This window comes from Helianthus annuus, chromosome 13 (assembly GCF_002127325.2).
Source record: "Helianthus annuus cultivar XRQ/B chromosome 13, HanXRQr2.0-SUNRISE, whole genome shotgun sequence".
NCBI classification, from domain to species: Eukaryota; Viridiplantae; Streptophyta; class Magnoliopsida; order Asterales; family Asteraceae; genus Helianthus; species Helianthus annuus.
Window position 1 is genome coordinate 119,151,425 of NC_035445.2, and position 19,240 is coordinate 119,170,664.

Here is a 19,240-nt window from a genome sequence, read left to right on the forward strand (position 1 = left end):
ATATAAATAGAAAAAAAATTCCCTCTTTTAAAGGGAGGTTATTAACGTTTTAGAACAATAAATGGGAAATTAACAGAAGTTAACAATCATATGCTATTCTAAAAATACCCCTCAAGAATTTAAAATTCTAAGTGATTGCCTCGATCCATCTTAACTATTGATTTCTTTTGATCAGTAGCCCACACTTCTTCTTACACTTTTTAGATTTTTTTATCCCTTTACATGATTCTCTCCACGCTTAACTTATCTGCGATACTCTATTACGTATTGATTAGCTAGATTTGTATCATTTTCAGAAACTTCAGAAGTGGAAGTCGAATCTGTGGAGCGATCGTACCAAATTATTTTTGATAGCATTGTAACATCGAATGAAAGCTACATATTTTCACCAATTTACGTGGTTCCTAGTAGGCTAAGAGAAGTCAGCGCTAACTCGTTCACCCCCAGGGTGGTCTCTATTGGACCTCTACACAAAGGACAAACAAATCTGAAATCAATGGAAAACATGAAAAAGAGTTATTTCGTTAAACTATTGCGTGAGGTAGGCTCACCGGATCAAACTCTTCAAAACTGTATGCAAATGGTGATGGGTTTAATGGAACGAATTAGGAGATATTATTTTGGGGTGGATTTAAACACGTATACTAATGATGAGCTTGCTTTGATGATGGTTATAGATGGTTGTTACATACTTAGATATATTAATAATCTTTCTATAAGTGGCAGTTTATATTCAGACAACAAGTTACGCAGTAGGAATATCGCTTTGGACCTGGTGTTGCTAGAAAATCAGATCCCATTTTTTGTTCTTGAATACATCCATGACCTCACTGTCCAAAAAATGCAACCACAATCCAATCTAACAACCATGCTTAAGGTTATACTAGATCACATCAATCCGTTTGAAGATCCCTTAAAACTTGAAAATGTTGGCACAGATGCAACTCATAAACACATTCTTGGCCTTCTACACACATGTTACAAACCTATATTTCATGAACTACCGATAATATCAACAATTCCAACAGCCCACTCAGCCGTAGAACTAGATAGAGTTGGGGTGAAGATCAAGCCAAATAAAACCTTGACTTGGCCAATGGAAATGAAGTTTAAAAAGAAATCCAAGTTCTGGCATAAACCTACTCTCAAAATGCCAGTAGTGCGTGTTGACAATTTCTTTGAAGTCGTGTTAAGGAACCTCATTGCATACGAGCAGTACTCTCCGGTTGAGAATTATGTTACATCATATGCCATGGCAATGCATATGCTAGTCCCTACTCCAGCAGATATTGCTAAGTTGGGAAAATCAGGTGTCATTATCAGCCACTTGGGTTCAAACGAAAAGGCTTCAAATTTGATAAGCAGCATATGCGAAAATGTCAACTTGCCAGATTTCTATTACATGGAACCATGGAAGAATATAGCTCAACACTGCAACAGTTACTGGCCCAGAAATTTAGGGGTGTTTAAGGGAACATATATTGATACTCCATGGAAAGTGATTGCTCTACTTGCTGCAATTGTAGTGTTTCTTATTACTGTAATTCAATTCTTTCGTTAAAATAATCACACCATTTGTTTTATTTGAAAACAACCACCACAAGATTTCTACCATCTGATATGAGTTTCTTTTGTTGTTACACTTTTGCTTTCTTTTTTTCTTTTGTTGTTATATTTTTCCTTCTTTTTTTGTTTCTTTTTTCTTTTGATAGGCGAGGACATATAACCAAATTAAAGGATTCATATGTGTATCGGTGGGAATGTGAAAGACGTGTAAAAAGCATTTTGTTTTCTTAATAATCATGAGCTAACACCAATGCTTGTGACTTATTAGTTGTCACAAATGTTGCAGAAGTCGCTAGCTGCTCCCTACTCGACCGACTGAGAGTTGAGAGAGTTCGACCTATACAGGGAGCACTTAGACATGGTAAATAATAATTAAATTTAATTATTGCGCCTCATATGTTTGGAATTCGTATGAAATCTACAAATAAAACTAAATGTTGGTGCACTACATCTGTTGATTTCGTCTTAGATCGAGTCTTTCATTTTAATGTATAGATTAGGGCGTGTTTTACGAGAAAACTAGAGAGAATATGTGTTGTAGAGAGGAGGTCCGCTTATACGGACATAGGAGATCCTCTTTTATGTCAGGTCCGCTTATACGGACATGGGAGATCCTCTTTTGTGTTCAGGTCCGCTTATACGGACATGGGAGGTCCGCTTATACGTCAGGTCCGCTTATACGGACATGTCCGTATAAGGGAACCTACCTGGACTATATATACCACAAAAGAGGACCTCATTTGTAACCCTCTGATTTCCATACCGAGGTGCTGCCGGTGTGAGAATTGAATATAAAAGCTGTCAAATTAATCAGAAAAGAGATTTAAGAAGATATCTAGCTGTTTCTACGTCAGGTACTTGTTTTCCGCACCTGTATCTGATCAAACTCCTCTGATTGACTCGTTCGGGTCAGAATCCGATCCTACAAGTGGTATCAGAGCTTCAGGAGGAGGAGTTCTATTGAAATTTGCTGGATTTCATCACATATTCTTACTTCTACACCTTCTTTCTTCGTCAGAGCGAGATTTTACGGTCGGAATTTGCTAAAAATTTCACAGATTGTGCGTAACAGTATATTGTCAAATCCTTGAAAGTTTGAGGCTGAAATTCAAAATAAAAACGGGTCAAAACGTGTTCCGAAGTAGGTCCGCTTTTACGGCATGATAAAGGTTCGCTCCAAAAAGTTGATTTGGTTCGCTTTTAGGACATGTTTCTGGTAGATCCGCTCCAAAAGTTCAATAATTAGACACTTGGTTCGTTTGTTCGGTCACTTATTGATAGGTCCGCTCCAAATAATATATTGGTCCGCTTCATTGTCATATTCTTTTTAGGTTCGCTTTTATGACATCATACAGGTTCGCTTTTAGTGACAAAAGTCAATAAGGTCCGCTCATTGTGCATTGTTTTGTGGCCCGCTCATAAATGTTTGATATGGTTCCGCTCATAAGGTCTAATATTAGGTCCGCTTATTGGAGAACAAATATCATTTCATGTCCGCTATTCAGTACGTCGGCCCAATCAGAATATTGTGCACTTAATGTAGCTGTCAGCTAAATGAGTTGAACATAAAACATTGTCGGATTGTCGATTCTTTGCATGTGACTAGATAAGTTCAAAACAACCGTCGGCCATAATAAACAACTTTATTAACGGCCCAATCAGGGCCGGCCCATCAGTGTAATTGGGCTAGGCGACGGCCTAGGGCCTCCGAAAAAATAGGGCCTCCAAAATAAAATAAAAAAAATCTATACTTATAAAAAAATGAATATTATATTTAAGGTTATATTTGTTAACATTAATACAATTCTAGTCTAGTGGTAAGAACAAAATTTGGTTTTTGTATAGGCGTAGGTTCGAATCCCACTTCCTACCCATTTTCAAAATTGTTAATCACCTCACTCACTCTTTTAATAAAGGGTTATAAATGCATCTTTTTTAATCACCTATCTTAATTTAATAAGCTAAAATATGTTGTCCACACAATTTTTAACATGATATGTCCATGTAAAATTTTTTAAAAAAAAATCGTTTCTAACTAATAACAATCGTATACTTAAAATAATTAGCATGTTTTAGTTCCTTTCACACACAATGTAAATTGTTATTTGTTAGGTTAAACTCTTTTAACCAACTTAATTTAATTTACGTATTAGATACCAACATTATTTGATTAGAGAAATCATCTAGTTTATATAATGGTTAAGTGTTTTATAAGTTTCTTCCTAATATATTTCATGTCACATACAAACTGAAATTACGAGTCTAGAAAAATTGAAAAGGGCCTCAAATTTTTAATTCGCTTTGGGCCTCCAAAATTCTAGGACCGGCCCTGGGCCCAATCAAAGTTGCCGTCCACTTTTATTAGCCCATGTGAGACCCAATAGAAATAAGTCTATATTGAATGAGTTGAAAAGGTGTCGGCCACTTTCTACAAGTTACTACAAAACAAGTTGGACGCCCAATCAAAAGAAGTGGTTTGTTGGCCCAATCAACATATTGTAGTAAATAAAAATTGTCAGATAATTGCATTAATAAGTTTCAATATTCAATACATCGGCCCATGTTTCAGTTTTTGAAGCTCATGTGATCAAATTTTCAGCTTCGTGATATTTGAGGCCCATTTGACCGTTAGTTGGAAATTATAAAAGTTGTCGGTTGCAATTGATAGCATTTCATACGGTTTGAAAATTTAAATCCCAGTTCGCATCAAGTTCTGTTCACACGGTGTGTCAATCTTCAGTTCGCTCAGTCTGTCAACCTTCAATCTCGCACAGAATATTCACCAGTCCGAGTATTTTGTTTCGGTTGTTTGATAGTGTTTAAATCTCAGTTTGCATCAAGTTCACTCCGCACAGTTTGTCAATCCTCAGTTCGCACAGAATAATCATCAGTTCAAGTGATTCAGTTCGCACGGAGTATCATTTTGATTCAGTTGCTTTGATTAGTTTTTTTTTAAACTGATTGTGTTTTGTTTGTTTGTGTTACGTCAGGTAATTCGAGATCATCAGGTGATACAAGTCTGAAACATGGATACTGAGTTTTATAACGTGTTTGCAACATCGTCTTCACCAGCTGTGATTGCTCAAGCCATGAATCTAGAAAACGAGACGGGAACCACCCAGAAACCCCCGAAATTGATGAGTATCGAAGAATACTACGGGTGGAAGGATAGATTTGAAAACTGGGTTCAAGCAAATCATCTTAGATCATGGGAATGTATCTTGAAGAAGTATGTGTTACCGAGAACGGAAGTGAATGTTATCAAATAGATATCCGAATTCACAGATCAAGAACGTGCAATGTACAGAGCGGAGAAAATGATGATCAGTTTATTGCAACAAGCGATTAAAGAAGATATATTCATTCTGTTAGAACATGACAAAACTGCTAAGTCGATATGGGATGCTCTTAAAGTCAAATTCGAGGGAAGTGAGAGTATGATTAAAAGCAAAAAGGCATTGCTTAAGAAAGAGTTTGATCTTTTTAGCAGCTTACCAGGAGAGGATACTAAGAAGCTGATTGAAAGATACTGTCACTTAGTGCGATCATTGACAATGATTGGTGTTGATAAAAGTCGTGAAGAGTATGTGGATAAGTTGGCTGATGCGTTACCTCAGAAGGAGTGGGGAACGTATTTGATGATATTGAAAAACACGGGTGTTTATGACGGACTGACAATTGGACAATTTATCGAAAAATTAGAGGCTCAGAATCTGGAACAGCAAAAGATCACCAGGATGAATAGTCCGAGTGGTCAACAAGATGTGAAAATGTACTACAGGGGTAGCATTTCAGCCACTGAGTCTGAGAGAAGTCCAAAAATTCAGACGACATTCAGTGCTGGTGATTCATCTGACAAAGCTGATCAGGGTTCAAACATTAATAGCAGCGGGTTTTCAGCATTTCCGAGTGTAAATCCTAAAGAGACAAACACAAGTTTTTAGTCTCAGAGTACAAAAACAGGAAATGGATATGTGATTCAGTGCAATATAGCCCTCAACCTTCCAGAAGGGCAAAGCTTCTCTGAAGACACTGCAAAAGACCATATGGCATTTCTGGGTTTTGTTCTGTTATCCTATGAAGGTCTGGTTGCTGGTCGGATCGGAAATCCTATGCTCACCAAAGAGGATTACGATCAAACAGACGCCGAAGAGATGGAACTCATGGATATCAAATGGTGTCTTGCAAGTGTTCTTCGACGTGCTGAGAAGTTCAAAACCATCACCGGGAGAAATGACTTTCTTGATGCTCATGTATCTACTTTAGGTTTTGATAAATCTAAAGTTACTTGTTTTCGGTGCAGGGAGAAAGGCCATTTCAAGCGGGAGTGCAAGGGAAGAGAAGCTAGCAGAGCACAGAATCCATTTGGGAAAGATGATTACTACCGTAAAGCTATCTATCAACAAGTTGGTCAATCTCAAGAACCACAGACGGCTCATGGGAGGAAGATTGAAGACCCCAAAAGAGCATGTGTTGTGGATTTTAGCTGGAGTGATTACATATCATCTGAAGGCAAAGCAGCATGCATAATCGATCAAGATGATGAGAAACTACCAGAAGGTTTTAGTTGGGATATGTTTGTGGATGAGAAGGGAGAGTTTAAAGCTTTCATTGCCAAGATTATGAGGGAGCCAGACATGTTTGCCACCTGGATGAAGTCTATCGGTGAAACTGTCAAATCGGTTGCTTCTGATGAAAGTTCTTATAGTTCTGATGAAAATACAGAAAGTGTTGATGAATTTTCAGAAAGATCTGGGGAGGTTTCAGAGAGTTCAGATGAGAGTATACAGAATGATGTTACTTCAGAAAAGGAAGTTGTATTTGATCAAACACCATCTGATTCTGGTGTATCAGATGCTGATTCTGAAAAATTTGTAGAGTTTGATCAATCACCGGTTGACAAAAGCAGTGATGATGAAGAAGAAAAATATATAAATGTTGCTGAAACTCATCTTTCTCCTAAAAGTTTTCATGTTTATTTTGCAGATCGCATGGAGAAACTAAAGGAGAAAAGAGCTGCTAGAGAACAACAGAAAGAATCTGAAGATGATGTTCAGAATGTTGAAAGTGTTGCTGAAAAAATTACCGAGGTTGAGAAAGAAGAAGAAAAGGTGATCGGAGTAGAAAAGGTGATTGAAGTTGTGAAAACAATCGAGGTTGAGAAGATTGTTGAAGTCGTCAAGCCTTGTAAGAAGTGTTTGGAAGCCTGCAAGGAATGTGCAACAAAAGACGACATTATAGCTGAGTACGAGAAGAAGAAGGAGCAGTTACTGTTCAACCTTAATTATGTGAAAGAATCGTACGATGTCTTGAACAAAACAGTAACTGGTCTCCAAACGACAAACTCATAAAGAGAACAGGCACTGACAATGATGAATGCAACTTTGATGTCAAAACAAAAAGCGATCAATTTCTACATTGAAGAGAGTGCCAAATGGAAGCAAGAGTTGGAAACTGAAAAGATCGAAAATGAGAGAATTAGGCGGTTATTGTTAAGCTATTCTACTTCTGATTATCTCATTGATCGTGTTTACCCAACTGTTGCAGGATTGGAAGCTTTTCAAGACGAGAAGCCAAAGAAGAAGAAAGACTGTGGTAAGAAACCGACTGTTAGCTATAACAAGTGTCCGCCTCCAATTTGGGATGGGTATTCTCCTAGGAAACCAAACGAGGAGCAACTTGAGAAAGCAGTCAATATAAAGTTAAAAACCGACACAACTGACGTTTTACCAGATAACATTGATATCACGTTTACCTCGTCTGATACCGACCATGAGTCTGAGTTAATTAAAAAGGTGGTCGATCAGGTGTTGGATACTGATGAGGAGTCCGAGTCAAAATCTGAGTCTGGAGGGTCAAATTCGTCAGTCAATAGTCCAAATTCGTCGGTCAAACGGTCTTATAGGTTAGAATTTTTGTTATCAAAGTCAAATTTGAATGATGAAACATTCGAAGTTGTTTATACTTTGAATGGTTCTGACAAATTATATTACAACAAAGAGTTTCCAATAATGAGTATTAAAACAGAATCGATTAACAAAACTTTCAAACTAATAGAGATTAACATTCCTGAATTGAAAGTTTTAAAAAATTTTGAAAAACCCAAAAAGTATACTTCTAGAGTTCAACAACGTCTAAACAAGAAAAAGGGTTACAATTCTGGTTCGGGTTTTCAAAAGAAACCTAACCAAAATCGTAGCTACAAAAAGAAAGGTTTAGGCTTTGTTCCATCAGAAAATTATAAAAATGATAAAAATTCTAAAACAAAAACAGAATTTGTGTCAGGTGGAAGCTCAGATGAAGAACAGAAGAAACCATTCTGGAGACAGTCAAACCAAGAGTTTCTTGCTGAGCGAAAGAAGAATGGAACTGAAGTGTTCTATCAAAGGGAGACTCGTACCTGTTACAGATGCAATGAAACTGGTCACATTGCATGGAACTGTTCTGCAAATGCAAAAACAAAACAAGGAGTTTCTCAGAAACTAAAAGAAAAAGTTGTTGATGTTGAACCACCAACCGATAGACTTAAATGTTTTGAAAATTCTAAATATGAGGTTGGTGAGTGTTCGGAAAAGAATTTTTACAAAAAGAAAGAAAAAGACAACCAGGTGTGGGTTGTTAAAAAGGTTGATGTGAATGTCGGCGATGAATCTGGTTCCACAAAGCCAGAAGAGCCACAAGTTGAGAAGAAAATTTTAGTGAATGATGAAGAATTTCCGTCACTAAAATTTGAGGAAGTTAAGAAGAAAATTGGAAAAACTGAGATTTCAAATCAGTTTTACATTGAGAAAAAAGATTTTGATGTCGAGAAAACATTCAACGGGAATGTTAAAAAGATTTTTGGGAAAATGCTGAGTGGGAGAGCAAAGGGGGTTAAAGATTTTTATGCCATGAAAAAGGCAACATACAACCCTACTGCTCAAGAGTTGAAATCCATCAAGTTTGAGAAGACTTGGATGGATGTATGCTTTCCATGATAGTCTTAGGACTATGCCGGAGATCCCAAGTTTATATCGTGGATCAGGAATCGGCATCTTTCTAGTGTTTGAATAGTTTGTTTGAAAGAATTTGAATAGTGTTTTGGATTTTACAGGTTGAAGGACCACGCCGGAGCTTCCAAGTTGGTAGTTGAGAAGCAGGAATCGGCATCTTTCTGAATAATTCGACGAGTGGTAAAGGTTTCTGTAGATGTTTCATTCCTACAGTAAAACCTACAAGTGGTATTATTTGGTTTACTTACAAGTGGTATTTGATTGTTATACTTTGAAGAGATTATGTTTACAAGTGATGCAGAGGTTTCTGAACTGCAATTGGTAAATCAGGAACATTAAGTTGTACTTGATTTACTATTCATATGAGATTTATAAACAAGATGATGAACCATATCCCCATGTTTTACAAATGGTAAACTTAAAAGTGTTAAAAACAAATTCATTTTCCGGAAAAATCATTTCGATTAAAACAAACTTAAGTGTTTTGAGATCTAAATGAGAAAATGGTTTGTTGAAAGGGGGAGTTCAGATTGTTTATGCCTAGTGAATGGCGATTTGATGTGATTCGATGTCAGTTGTCAAGTTTCTGTACAGTTTGTTTTACTTTTCATGTTTCTAGTGGGTCAAGAGTCTAGAAGTTTTCAAATTTCCTTTGAAATGTGTTTGCATTTTAGGGGGAGTAGGGAAATTTCTGAAAATCCAAAAAATTAGAAAATTTGAAAAAAGCCAAAAACATGATAAAATTCAAAAAATGAGTTTTGTTGTGAAAAGAGGAAATGATAGTACATCAGTAGGCTGTCACAACATGCTAAAGAAATGTAAAGATAAAATGTGATAAACAATCTCACTGAGGATGTGCCAGTAGGTTTTTACACATTTAGTAGATTGTGACGAGATATAAACCTAAAATTCAAACTTGCTTATTCTGTGGGTTAATAAAACTGCTTGGATATATAGGTAACCCTGAAATCTTGTTTGAAAGGTCTCTTATTCTGAGATACTAGGTCTTTATGCTCAGTGATATCTGGGGTATTATCCCGGGACTTCTGCTGTATGGAAGTACTGACCTAGTCCCCGAATAATGCTTTCCGCAAACGCTTTGAAACATAAGTGTCGCCCTCAGCACGCTGATGAAACAATAAAATTGATAGTCCCTGCTGTTGAAATAAAAAGATCCTCTAAAGGGGACACACCAAAAGTCGAGCCGTCATCTCTCTGCTGAACAGAAGTTCTGACCTGAGCTCTCACGGTTTCACATTTAACCCCTGAACAGATATCATCTGTGGTATACTCACCTGTAAGACTGAATATTGGGATCTGGATACGGGAGTATATTCAAGTAGTGGGACACACGGATAAGTTTAAGTTCTTAAGACATTAATATCGTATCTCGGATCAATTGAACTTTGTGTGAAAATTTCAGTGGACCGATATACAGACAATCTAGGTGAATTGTTTTGAACTGAAAATGCAATCAAGCTTAACGGTGTTAGTGACATGTCTCATAAACTGATATGATCCTCTTACACGAACTCGCAAAAATATTGTCTGTAAATATTTTTCTTTACTGCATTACAGGTTTCTTTATTTCAAAATCCAAAAAGATTTTCAGTGTGTTTTAGCATAAATTTTTGAAAAAGTCAAAAAGATTTTCGACAACTGATATTGGAAAGCTGATTTTCAAAATTCCGAGTGCTAAACATGATGAGTAATATTTGAGGGGGAGTGTTTGTGTGAAATTAAATGTTTTCATAATCTAACCTTTCAAGTGGTTCATCAAAATCTGTGTTTATTTTGAAGGAGAGTCTGAATTGGTGCAGGGTTATATGTTTGAAATATATATGTGAAAGAAATTTACTTTGAGGTAGAGCTTTTGCAGGATAAGATGAGAAGCTGTTAGACGGAAAGCCAGACAACGATCCTGAAGATGTTACTGAAGAACAAAGGAATACCAGTAAATCGAGAGGGGGAGTCTGAAGATAGAGAGAAAGAAAAGCCCAGAGACTGATCAAGACTGAAGATGTGAAGATACATCATTGTTGTGACTAGATAGTCGACTCCATCAACATCTGAGGGGGAGTCTGTTGGTGTACTACATCTGTTGATTTCGTCTTAGATCGAGTCTTTCATTTTAATGTATAGATTAGGGCGTGTTTTACGAGAAAACTAGAGAGAATATGTGTTGTAGAGAGGAGGTCCGCTTATACGGACATAGGAGATCCTCTTTTATGTCAGGTCCGCTTATACGGACATAGGAGATCCTCTTTTGTGTCAGGTCCGCTTATACGGACATGGGAGGTCCGCTTATACGTCACGTCCGCTTATACGGACATGTCCGTATAAGGGAACCTACCTGGACTATATATACCACAAAAGAGGACCTCATTTGTAACCCTCTGATTTCCATACCGAGGTGCTGACGGTGTGAGAATTGAATGTAAAAGCTGTCAATTAATCAGAAAAGAGATTTAAGAAGATATCTAGCTATTTCTACGTCAGGTACTTGTTTTCCGCACCTGTATCTGATCAAACTCCTCTGATTGACTCGTTCGGGTCAGAATCCGATCCTACACGAAATTTTCCAATATAATCCACCTTCAATTAGGGAAACTGAATCCCAATTTTGAGGTATTGTCCAAGTTTAACCAACTCATGCCCGAGTTTGACCAAGTCTAATTAGGTCCTCCCGATTCTGCCAAGTCTGCCCGAGTTCAAACTTTGACTGTGTTTGATAGGTTTACGGAGAAAACCTACAAACTCCCAAAGATAGATAACCCTTAGAGGGGGTCAAGCTCCAAAAACACAAGACAAGAAGATACCCTTTTTAACTTCAATATTCTGCTTAATTCATTCGTAACTTAATTTGCCTTTTATAGGCTTACAAGTGAAATATAGAAACTAACCCACTACAAGTAACTACTAGAAAATATTGAAATAAACAAATGCATGAAAGATGGTAAATGCTACGTGGGGCTACTGGTGCATGAGAATGTGAGGGAGTTGTAGCACTACGTGGGTATGATGAGATAAGAACGTGGACCGTATCAATTCCTCGCCCCTTCAAATCATCCTTGTCCTCAAGGATGGGATGTGTGGTCCATGGCGGTCGCCACTCGTGTCGTACAACAGCGTTAGGATCGGTCTCAACATAGCGACACGGTGGCAACCATGGTGGTCTCCATTCCCTTCTGTCGATGGCATTTGGGTCTGCATCACTGAACTTGGAGCACCGGTTTTCGAATGAGACATGGCCATCGAGCAAGACGAATGTATATAGCACCGGCATGGATGTCTTGTTGGTGAGAATGGCAGCTTGAGGGTAGATGGAATCTAATGGTGACTGTTGTGGCGATGTCGGAATCGGTGGTGAAGCTACCCTTCCAAGAGACGATGTCGGTGGTATTGGCGGTTCTTGGCATGGAAGTGACGGTGGTGGTACGGGGCTAAGCGGTGGTGGTCGGAAACGATGAAACATTGCAATAGTGAAAGACTTCCATGTAAGGCGTGCCGGTCCTCGATACCATGAATTGAACCAGGAAAAAGGTTCATCATTGAACGACTCAACAACATAAGGAAACCGTTCTTCCTCATAAATTGCATAAAAGGAAAAGCACCGTTCAGCATCACAAATCCACCTTGCAGGATTGGAACCGGTGAATCGAGATAGATACGTGGAGTCCTCGAGTTCTTCCAAAGCCATGGAGGCTAAGGCTCAATGAAAGCACCAAATGATAGGTTTACGGAGAAAACCTACAAACTCCCAAGATAGATAACCCTTAGAGGGGGTCAAGCTCCAAGAACACAAGACAAGAAGATACCCTTTTTAACTTCAATATTCTGCTTAATTCATTCGTAACTTAATTTGCCTTTTATAGGCTTACAAGTGAAATATAGAAACTAACCCACTACAAGTAACTACTAGAAAATATTGAAATAAACAAATGCATGAAAGATGGTAAATGCTACGTGGGGCTACTGGTGCATGAGAATGTGAGGGAGTTGTAGCACTACGTGGGTATGATGAGATAAGAACGTGGACCGTATCAATTCCTCGCCCCTTCAAATCATCCTTGTCCTCAAGGATGGGATGTGCGGTCCATGGCGGTCGCCACTCGTGTCGTACAACAACGTTAGGATCGGTCTCAACATAGCGACACGGTGGCAACCATGGTGGTCTCCATTCCCTTCTGCCGATGGCATTTGGGTCTGCATCACTGAACTTGGAGCACCGGTTTTCGAATGAGACATGGCCATCGAGCAAGACGAATGTATATAGCACCGACATGGATGTCTTGTTGGTGAGAATGGCAGCTTGAGGGTAGATGGAATCTAATGGTGACTGCTGTGGCGATGTCGGAATCGGTGGTGAAGCTACCCTTCCAAGAGACGATGTCGGTGGTGGTACGGGGCTAAGCGGTGGTGGTCGGAAACGATGAAGCATTGCAATAGTGAAAGACTTCATTGTAAGGCGTGCCAGTCCTCGATACCATGAATTGAACCAAGAAAAAGGTTCATCATCGAACGACTCAACAACATAAGGAAACCGTTCTTCATCATAAATTGCATAAAAGGAAAAGCACCGTTCAGCATCACAAATCCACCTTGCAGGATTGGAACCGGTGAAGCGAGATAGATACGTGGAGTCCTCGAGTTCTTCCAAAGCTATGGAGGCTAAGGCTCAATGAAAGCACCAAATGATAGGTTTACGGAGAAAACTTACAAACTCCCAAGATAGATAACCCTTAGAGGGGGTCAAGCTCTAAGAACACAAGACAAGAAGATACCCTTTTTAACTTCAATATTCTGCTTAATTCATTCGTAACTTAATTTGCCTTTTATAGGCTTACAAGTGAAATATAGAAACTAACCCACTACAAGTAGGGGCGTGAATTTCTGACACGACCCGAAAACCCGACACGAACCTAACACGAAATTCGTGGGGTTTGGGTTTAGTCTAAACGGGTTCGGGTCAGTTTCATGTTGAACCTGCGAACCTGTTTAGGTTAACGGGTCGGGTTCGGGTCAACCTGGTCGGGTTGACGGGTTGACCCGTTTAACACATTTATACTATATTATATTTATTTTACAATATATTTTATGTTATAAATTAAATGGGGTGTGTATTTTATGCAATGATTATAACTTAAAAAGAGAAATTAACATAGATTTTATAATTTAAATATGATATTATTATATACATTTGTGTTTTTAAGTAAATTTTAATTTTAATATATTAATTTCACAAAAAAATAAAAAAATCGGGTTGAACGGGTCGTGTTCGGGTCAACCCACGAAACTTCGGGTCGTGTTCGGGTTCTTATGTATGATACGATTTTCGGGTTCGGGTCGGGTTCGGGTTTGTGTAAAGTTTTCGGGTTCGGGTCGGGTTAAACCCGCCAACCCGCGAACACGATCCGTTTAGCACCCCTAACTACAAGTAACTACTAGAAAATATTGAAATAAACAAATGCATGAAAGATGGTAAATGCTACGTGGGGCTACTGGTGCATGAGAATGTGAGGGAGTTGTAGCACTACGTGGGTATGATGAGATAAGAACGTGGACCGTATCAGTGTTGATGATTCTTGTCGATTCCTCCTAATTCCACTAAGTCATGCATGAGCTTGACCGAGTCCAATTCCCGATTACTAAGCTGGTGAAAATGGCTACGGAGGACCTTCAATTCCCAATTGCAAGCCCCCGAGTCTGCCGAGTTTTACAACACTGGTTGTCACATTTAATTTCTTGATTGACTTAATTTATTTTTTTAATAGCTAAACTTGCACACCATGACCCTGACCTCCCACTGCCTTAAACTCTATCTAACTCACCAACATCGTTAGGCTATTTCTAATGGATCTTACTTAATTAGTTATCTTGAAAACAATGTTAATCTCCTATAAAAGCAACCTATTGTAGCTTGTAAAGATATCCAATAATATCTTGTTTTCTCTCAAAGGTTTGCTTTCTCTATAATCGAATGTGTCGTATTTATTTTTTAGTTGTGACAAAATGGTAGAATCTTCTGTAAAAGCCACATGTTATAACCTTGTAAAAAGTGTTCCCTCAAAGGTGTGTTTTCTTCCAGATCGGATGTTTATTAAACGTTTGCTGAAACATACAGTTATCTAGTCTTTTTTTTGCTTCTGCTTTGTGTAATACACTAATTAATACGTTACAAATTACAATTATGTCTTTGAGGTAGCTAGTCATCCATGTTCTACGTTTATCAATTTCGATATTTATTAAGCTTAGTTGACTTCAACACATATGTATCGAATACTTGCACGCTTAAAGTATGTATAACTAATAACGTGTTGTGATGAAATGCATCTACATTGTAATTAGAGCATTTGACTAGGTCTCAGCATTTTTTAAATGTTCACAACTTTGACACACTCTATACAATATAATATTTGTGTAGCTGTACGTATTTTACGGGCCTCTGAAGTGTTTAAATTACAAAATGTTCTTTCATACTCAACCCACGTTAGATGTCTGAACAATTCCGATCCGACACAGTAATGTACTTTTTCTTTATACTATTATGCAATCAAATAAATATATATATATATATATATATATATATATATATATATATATATATATATATATATATATATCAAAACTTGCAAGATGAAACATAACCAAGAGATATGCGCTCCTTAAAATCATCCCTTGAGTTCATTCAAGAGACTCATGCTGTGAGAGTCCCTAATGTAGTATAAAAGAGATATCAGGCAACACATCACTTTCTCATTAACATTCACAGTTAATACAATACCTATTTATAGATCACTCACACCCACAACTAACTATCTCAACTAACTCAACTATACATACATACTACAAATACATACACTCTAAGAAACGGGGAGCATCCTTTGATCAAACAATCTGCAATCTAAAATGTAGTGGGAACATACCGAACATGTAAAGTACCACCCAAAACCATATCACGAATAAAATGTAAGTCAATCTCCAAGTATTTGGTACGCTGATGAAACACCGGGTTAACTGCAAGATATGTAGCCCCAATATTGTCACACCAAATAGATGGTGGACAAGTCATCGTGATATGCAACTCATGTAATATAGATGTAATCCAACGTAACTCAGCCGCTATATGTGCAAGCGCTCGATACTCAGCCTCTGTACTCGACCTAGCTACCGTATGTTGTTTCTTAGAACTCCAACTAATAAGGTTGGGCCCAATAAAGACACAATAGCCTGTGGTGGAACGTCGATCATCGGGACATCCAGCCCAGTCAGCATCACTATAAGCATGTAAATCAACACAAGTAGACCGAGTATACATAGCCCATGAGAAATGGTACCTTTAAGATACCGCAAAATCCGCTTGACAGCGACCCAATGTCGATCCGTAGGTGTCTAAAGAAACTGTGACATCTTACTGACCGCATAAGCAATCTCTGGCCGTGTCAACACAAGATACTGTAATGCACCAACAGTGCTCCGATATATAGTAGGGTCGGACAAAGGATCACCAGTATGTCGAGAAAGCTGTCTACCAGAAGAGACAGGAGTAGATAACGGTCGACAATCAGCAAGACCGGTACGCTGTAGTAAATCAAGTAAGTAGCGCTGCTGTGATAAGTGTAAAACATCCTCAGAAAATGTGGCCTAAATACCTAGAAAATATGACAACTGCCCCAAATCCTTGAGCGCAAACTGAGAATGTAAGCGCCTAATCAAGCCAGTAACAAAATCAAAAGAACTCCCAGTAATAATGATGTCATCAACATAGATCAAGACATAACAGAGTATCGAATCCCGACTGTAAACAAAGAGAGATACATCTGAAATACACTGAGTGAAACCACCTGCAATAAGAGTTGTGGATAGCTTGGAAAACCAAGCTCTAGTTCAGGCCATAGAGAGCCTTCTGCAGACGACAAACATAACGTGGTCTAGATGTGTCAACAAAGCCTGGGGGCTGTGTCATATCTTCAAAAGGGTTCTTCATATCTTCAAAGGTGTTCTTGAATTTAATTAAAATATAATTGTTGAAAATTGGTACACATGATGGGTTGGTAAGTCAGGGCATGTTGTTAGGTTGAAAAAGGGTGTCTGTATCAGGACAAGGATAAGATTTCCTTTTTGAAAATATCTCAGCAACTTTCTATGTCTGATTGTCAACGAAGAACCCAGCGACGAACAACCAGGTCTTTCATCAAATTGTGTTCGACGAAAAACCCAGTTTTTCGTAAAGGTGTTCTTGACGAAGAACCTGTTCTTCGTAGTGATTGTTTTTGACGAAAAACCATTCTTCGTCTAATCTGGTCTTTCGCGAAGAGCCTAGTTCTTCGTGGGTGTCACTTGTGAAATTTTTAACAGAAGCTTTGTAAAAGTTATTTAACAGTTTCATTTCAAGTTTGTGACTAGGTATTCTCATTCATACATCAAATATAAGTACTAGTCCATGGGATTGGAGCAGTGGCCTAAGCTTGGGTCAAGATCCGACCTCCGCAGCGGCTTGGATGAAAAATATGATGCCACAACAAACAATTACTGCAAGTCAATGGGCATGCGTAGCGAATCAAAATCAAAGCATTCAGAATTTGTTATTAAGTGAAAGTGAAACGGGTAGCAACAATCGCCCGCCAAAGCTAAATCATATGAACGACTACCCATCTTGGAAAGGTCGATTTCACACTTATGTTCTAGGGCAAAACACCGAGCTATGGACGTGTTTCACTACGCCATATAACACAGCTCTTGAAGAAGCAGGATCAAATCCAGCGACCTTGGCAAATATGTTGGAAAGCGACAAAAAGGCATATGATTTGGAAAAGAAGGCGTTTGTTATCCTTACGCAAGCAATCCACAAAGACATTTATCATCAATTCTCTTATTGTACTAACACGAAAGCCTTATGGGACATCTTGGTGATAAGAGGAGAAGGAAATGCGGCTGCAAGAAAGACACGCCATGATTTGTTGAAAAAGGAATTTGAAGCATTTCTATTCATGGAAAACGAAACATTAAATGATATGACAACTCGTTTTTATCATTTACTTAGTGAAATGTTTTCTTATCACGTTGTTGCAACTCAACAGGAAATGGTTGCAAGGTTTGCTGATGCCCTACCCCCAAAGTGGAGTCCATTCATTGAATTGTTAAAGGATATGGGTGTTCTGGATACTGTCAGTATCTATGAATTCGTTCAGAAGTTGGAAAACAAGAATGAAGAGGAAATCCGGAAGGCTAAACGCATTACAGTTCCTCAAAATATAGAAATGTACTTTGGAGGGATTAATCCTGCAGCTAGTTCTAGTCAGCAACCAAGACTACAAACGGCTTTTGTGTCCAATGCAAGCTCCTTTCCTCAAGTGACAAGTGTTTTCGATCCAAATGCCTATCTTCCACCACCACAACTTGCTGCACAACCTCAAGTCCATTCACAACCCCAATTCGATCCAAATGCCTATCTTCCACCACCACAACTTGCTGCACAACCTCAAGTCCATTCACATCCCCAATTCGATCCAAGTGCCTATTTCCCTCAATCCCAACCTCAACCTCAACCTGAAGGTTCCACAACTGAACCGCAATTTGATCCAAGAGCCTATTTTCCGCCACCACCAGTTGCTACACCTTAAGCACAAGCCCAACCACAACAAGCATGTTACAGTAACAACTTTCAACCCCAAAACCCCAACACCGTCAGAGTTGATACTTCAAATCTTTCAAAAGTCAGTATAGAAGTTGCAAAGGAACATATGGAACTTCTCAATACAATGGTCAGTGCCTATTGTGGACTGGTCGTAGGTCAAATTGGAAACAGTTATTTGACCAATGAAGATTATCAACAGATAGACCGTGATGAAATGGAGTTAATGGACATTAAGTGGGCGTTTGCGAGTGTTGTTCGAAGGGCTAAGGATTATATGAGTCGAACTGGGAGAACTACCTTGGAAAGCAAAAAGGATACAAAGTACGGTTTCGACAAGGATGCAGTTACGTGCTTTAATTGCGGCGAAAAGGGTCACTTCAAACGTGAGTGCACTCGACCAGCAGACAAGGCAACCAGAATCCCTTCCAAAATCAGATAAATACTTCCAACACAAATCAAGGTAACCGTGAAAGAGGGATAGTCGCTGTGACTAACACAACCAACCAAAACCAGTCTGGGCCGTCAAACACCAACCGAGCATTAGTCGTTCAAGCTGATGAAGGGTGTGACTGGTCAGTACAGTTTGGAGGTGGTGATCAAGGAGGAGGAGGAACTGCATGTTATGCCAAGATCATCAATCACATCAAGCATGTGCACAAAGAAGAGTTCTCTGAAAGTGATGATAGTTCGGGTTATAGTTGCAGTTCGGATGAAAAAAGCTCGAGTGTGGGAGGTTATAATTCAAAATTGGATGTGAAGGAGGACATGGATTCTGATGTTGATAGTTTGTTAAAGGAAGCTGAGGAGTTAAAGTATCAGAAATCTGTTCTGATAAAGAAGGCTGTTGTTGCATCAAAAGAAATGGAGAAGTTCTTCTCTGAAGATGGATCTTTTTCTTATCAGACTGCTTTTATGGCAAATGTCAGTGCCTCGACAAGTCAGGTAAATTCCGACCCTCCTACTCCTAGTGTATGTAGTAATTGTGCAGATTTGAAACATGAATAAAAAAAGATTCATAGTCACAATCAGAGTTTGGTTATTGAGC

The 19,240-nt window shown here is 38.6% G+C and overlaps 1 protein-coding gene across 1 annotated transcript; it reads left to right on the forward strand.

The window, feature by feature from the left end:
- The first annotated feature begins 496 nt into the window (after positions 1–496).
- LOC110901600 (UPF0481 protein At3g47200) lies at positions 497–1,561 on the forward strand. The gene has a single exon (XM_022148411.1). It carries the CDS (start codon positions 497–499, stop codon positions 1,559–1,561), a length of 1,065 nt encoding a protein of 354 aa, XP_022004103.1.
- Positions 1,562–19,240: the final 17,679 nt, after the last annotated feature.

Coding starts and splice junctions, on each gene's coding strand:
- LOC110901600 (XM_022148411.1), top strand. CDS start 497: ATGGAAAACATGAAAAAGAGTTATTTCGTTAAACTATTGCGTGAGGTA.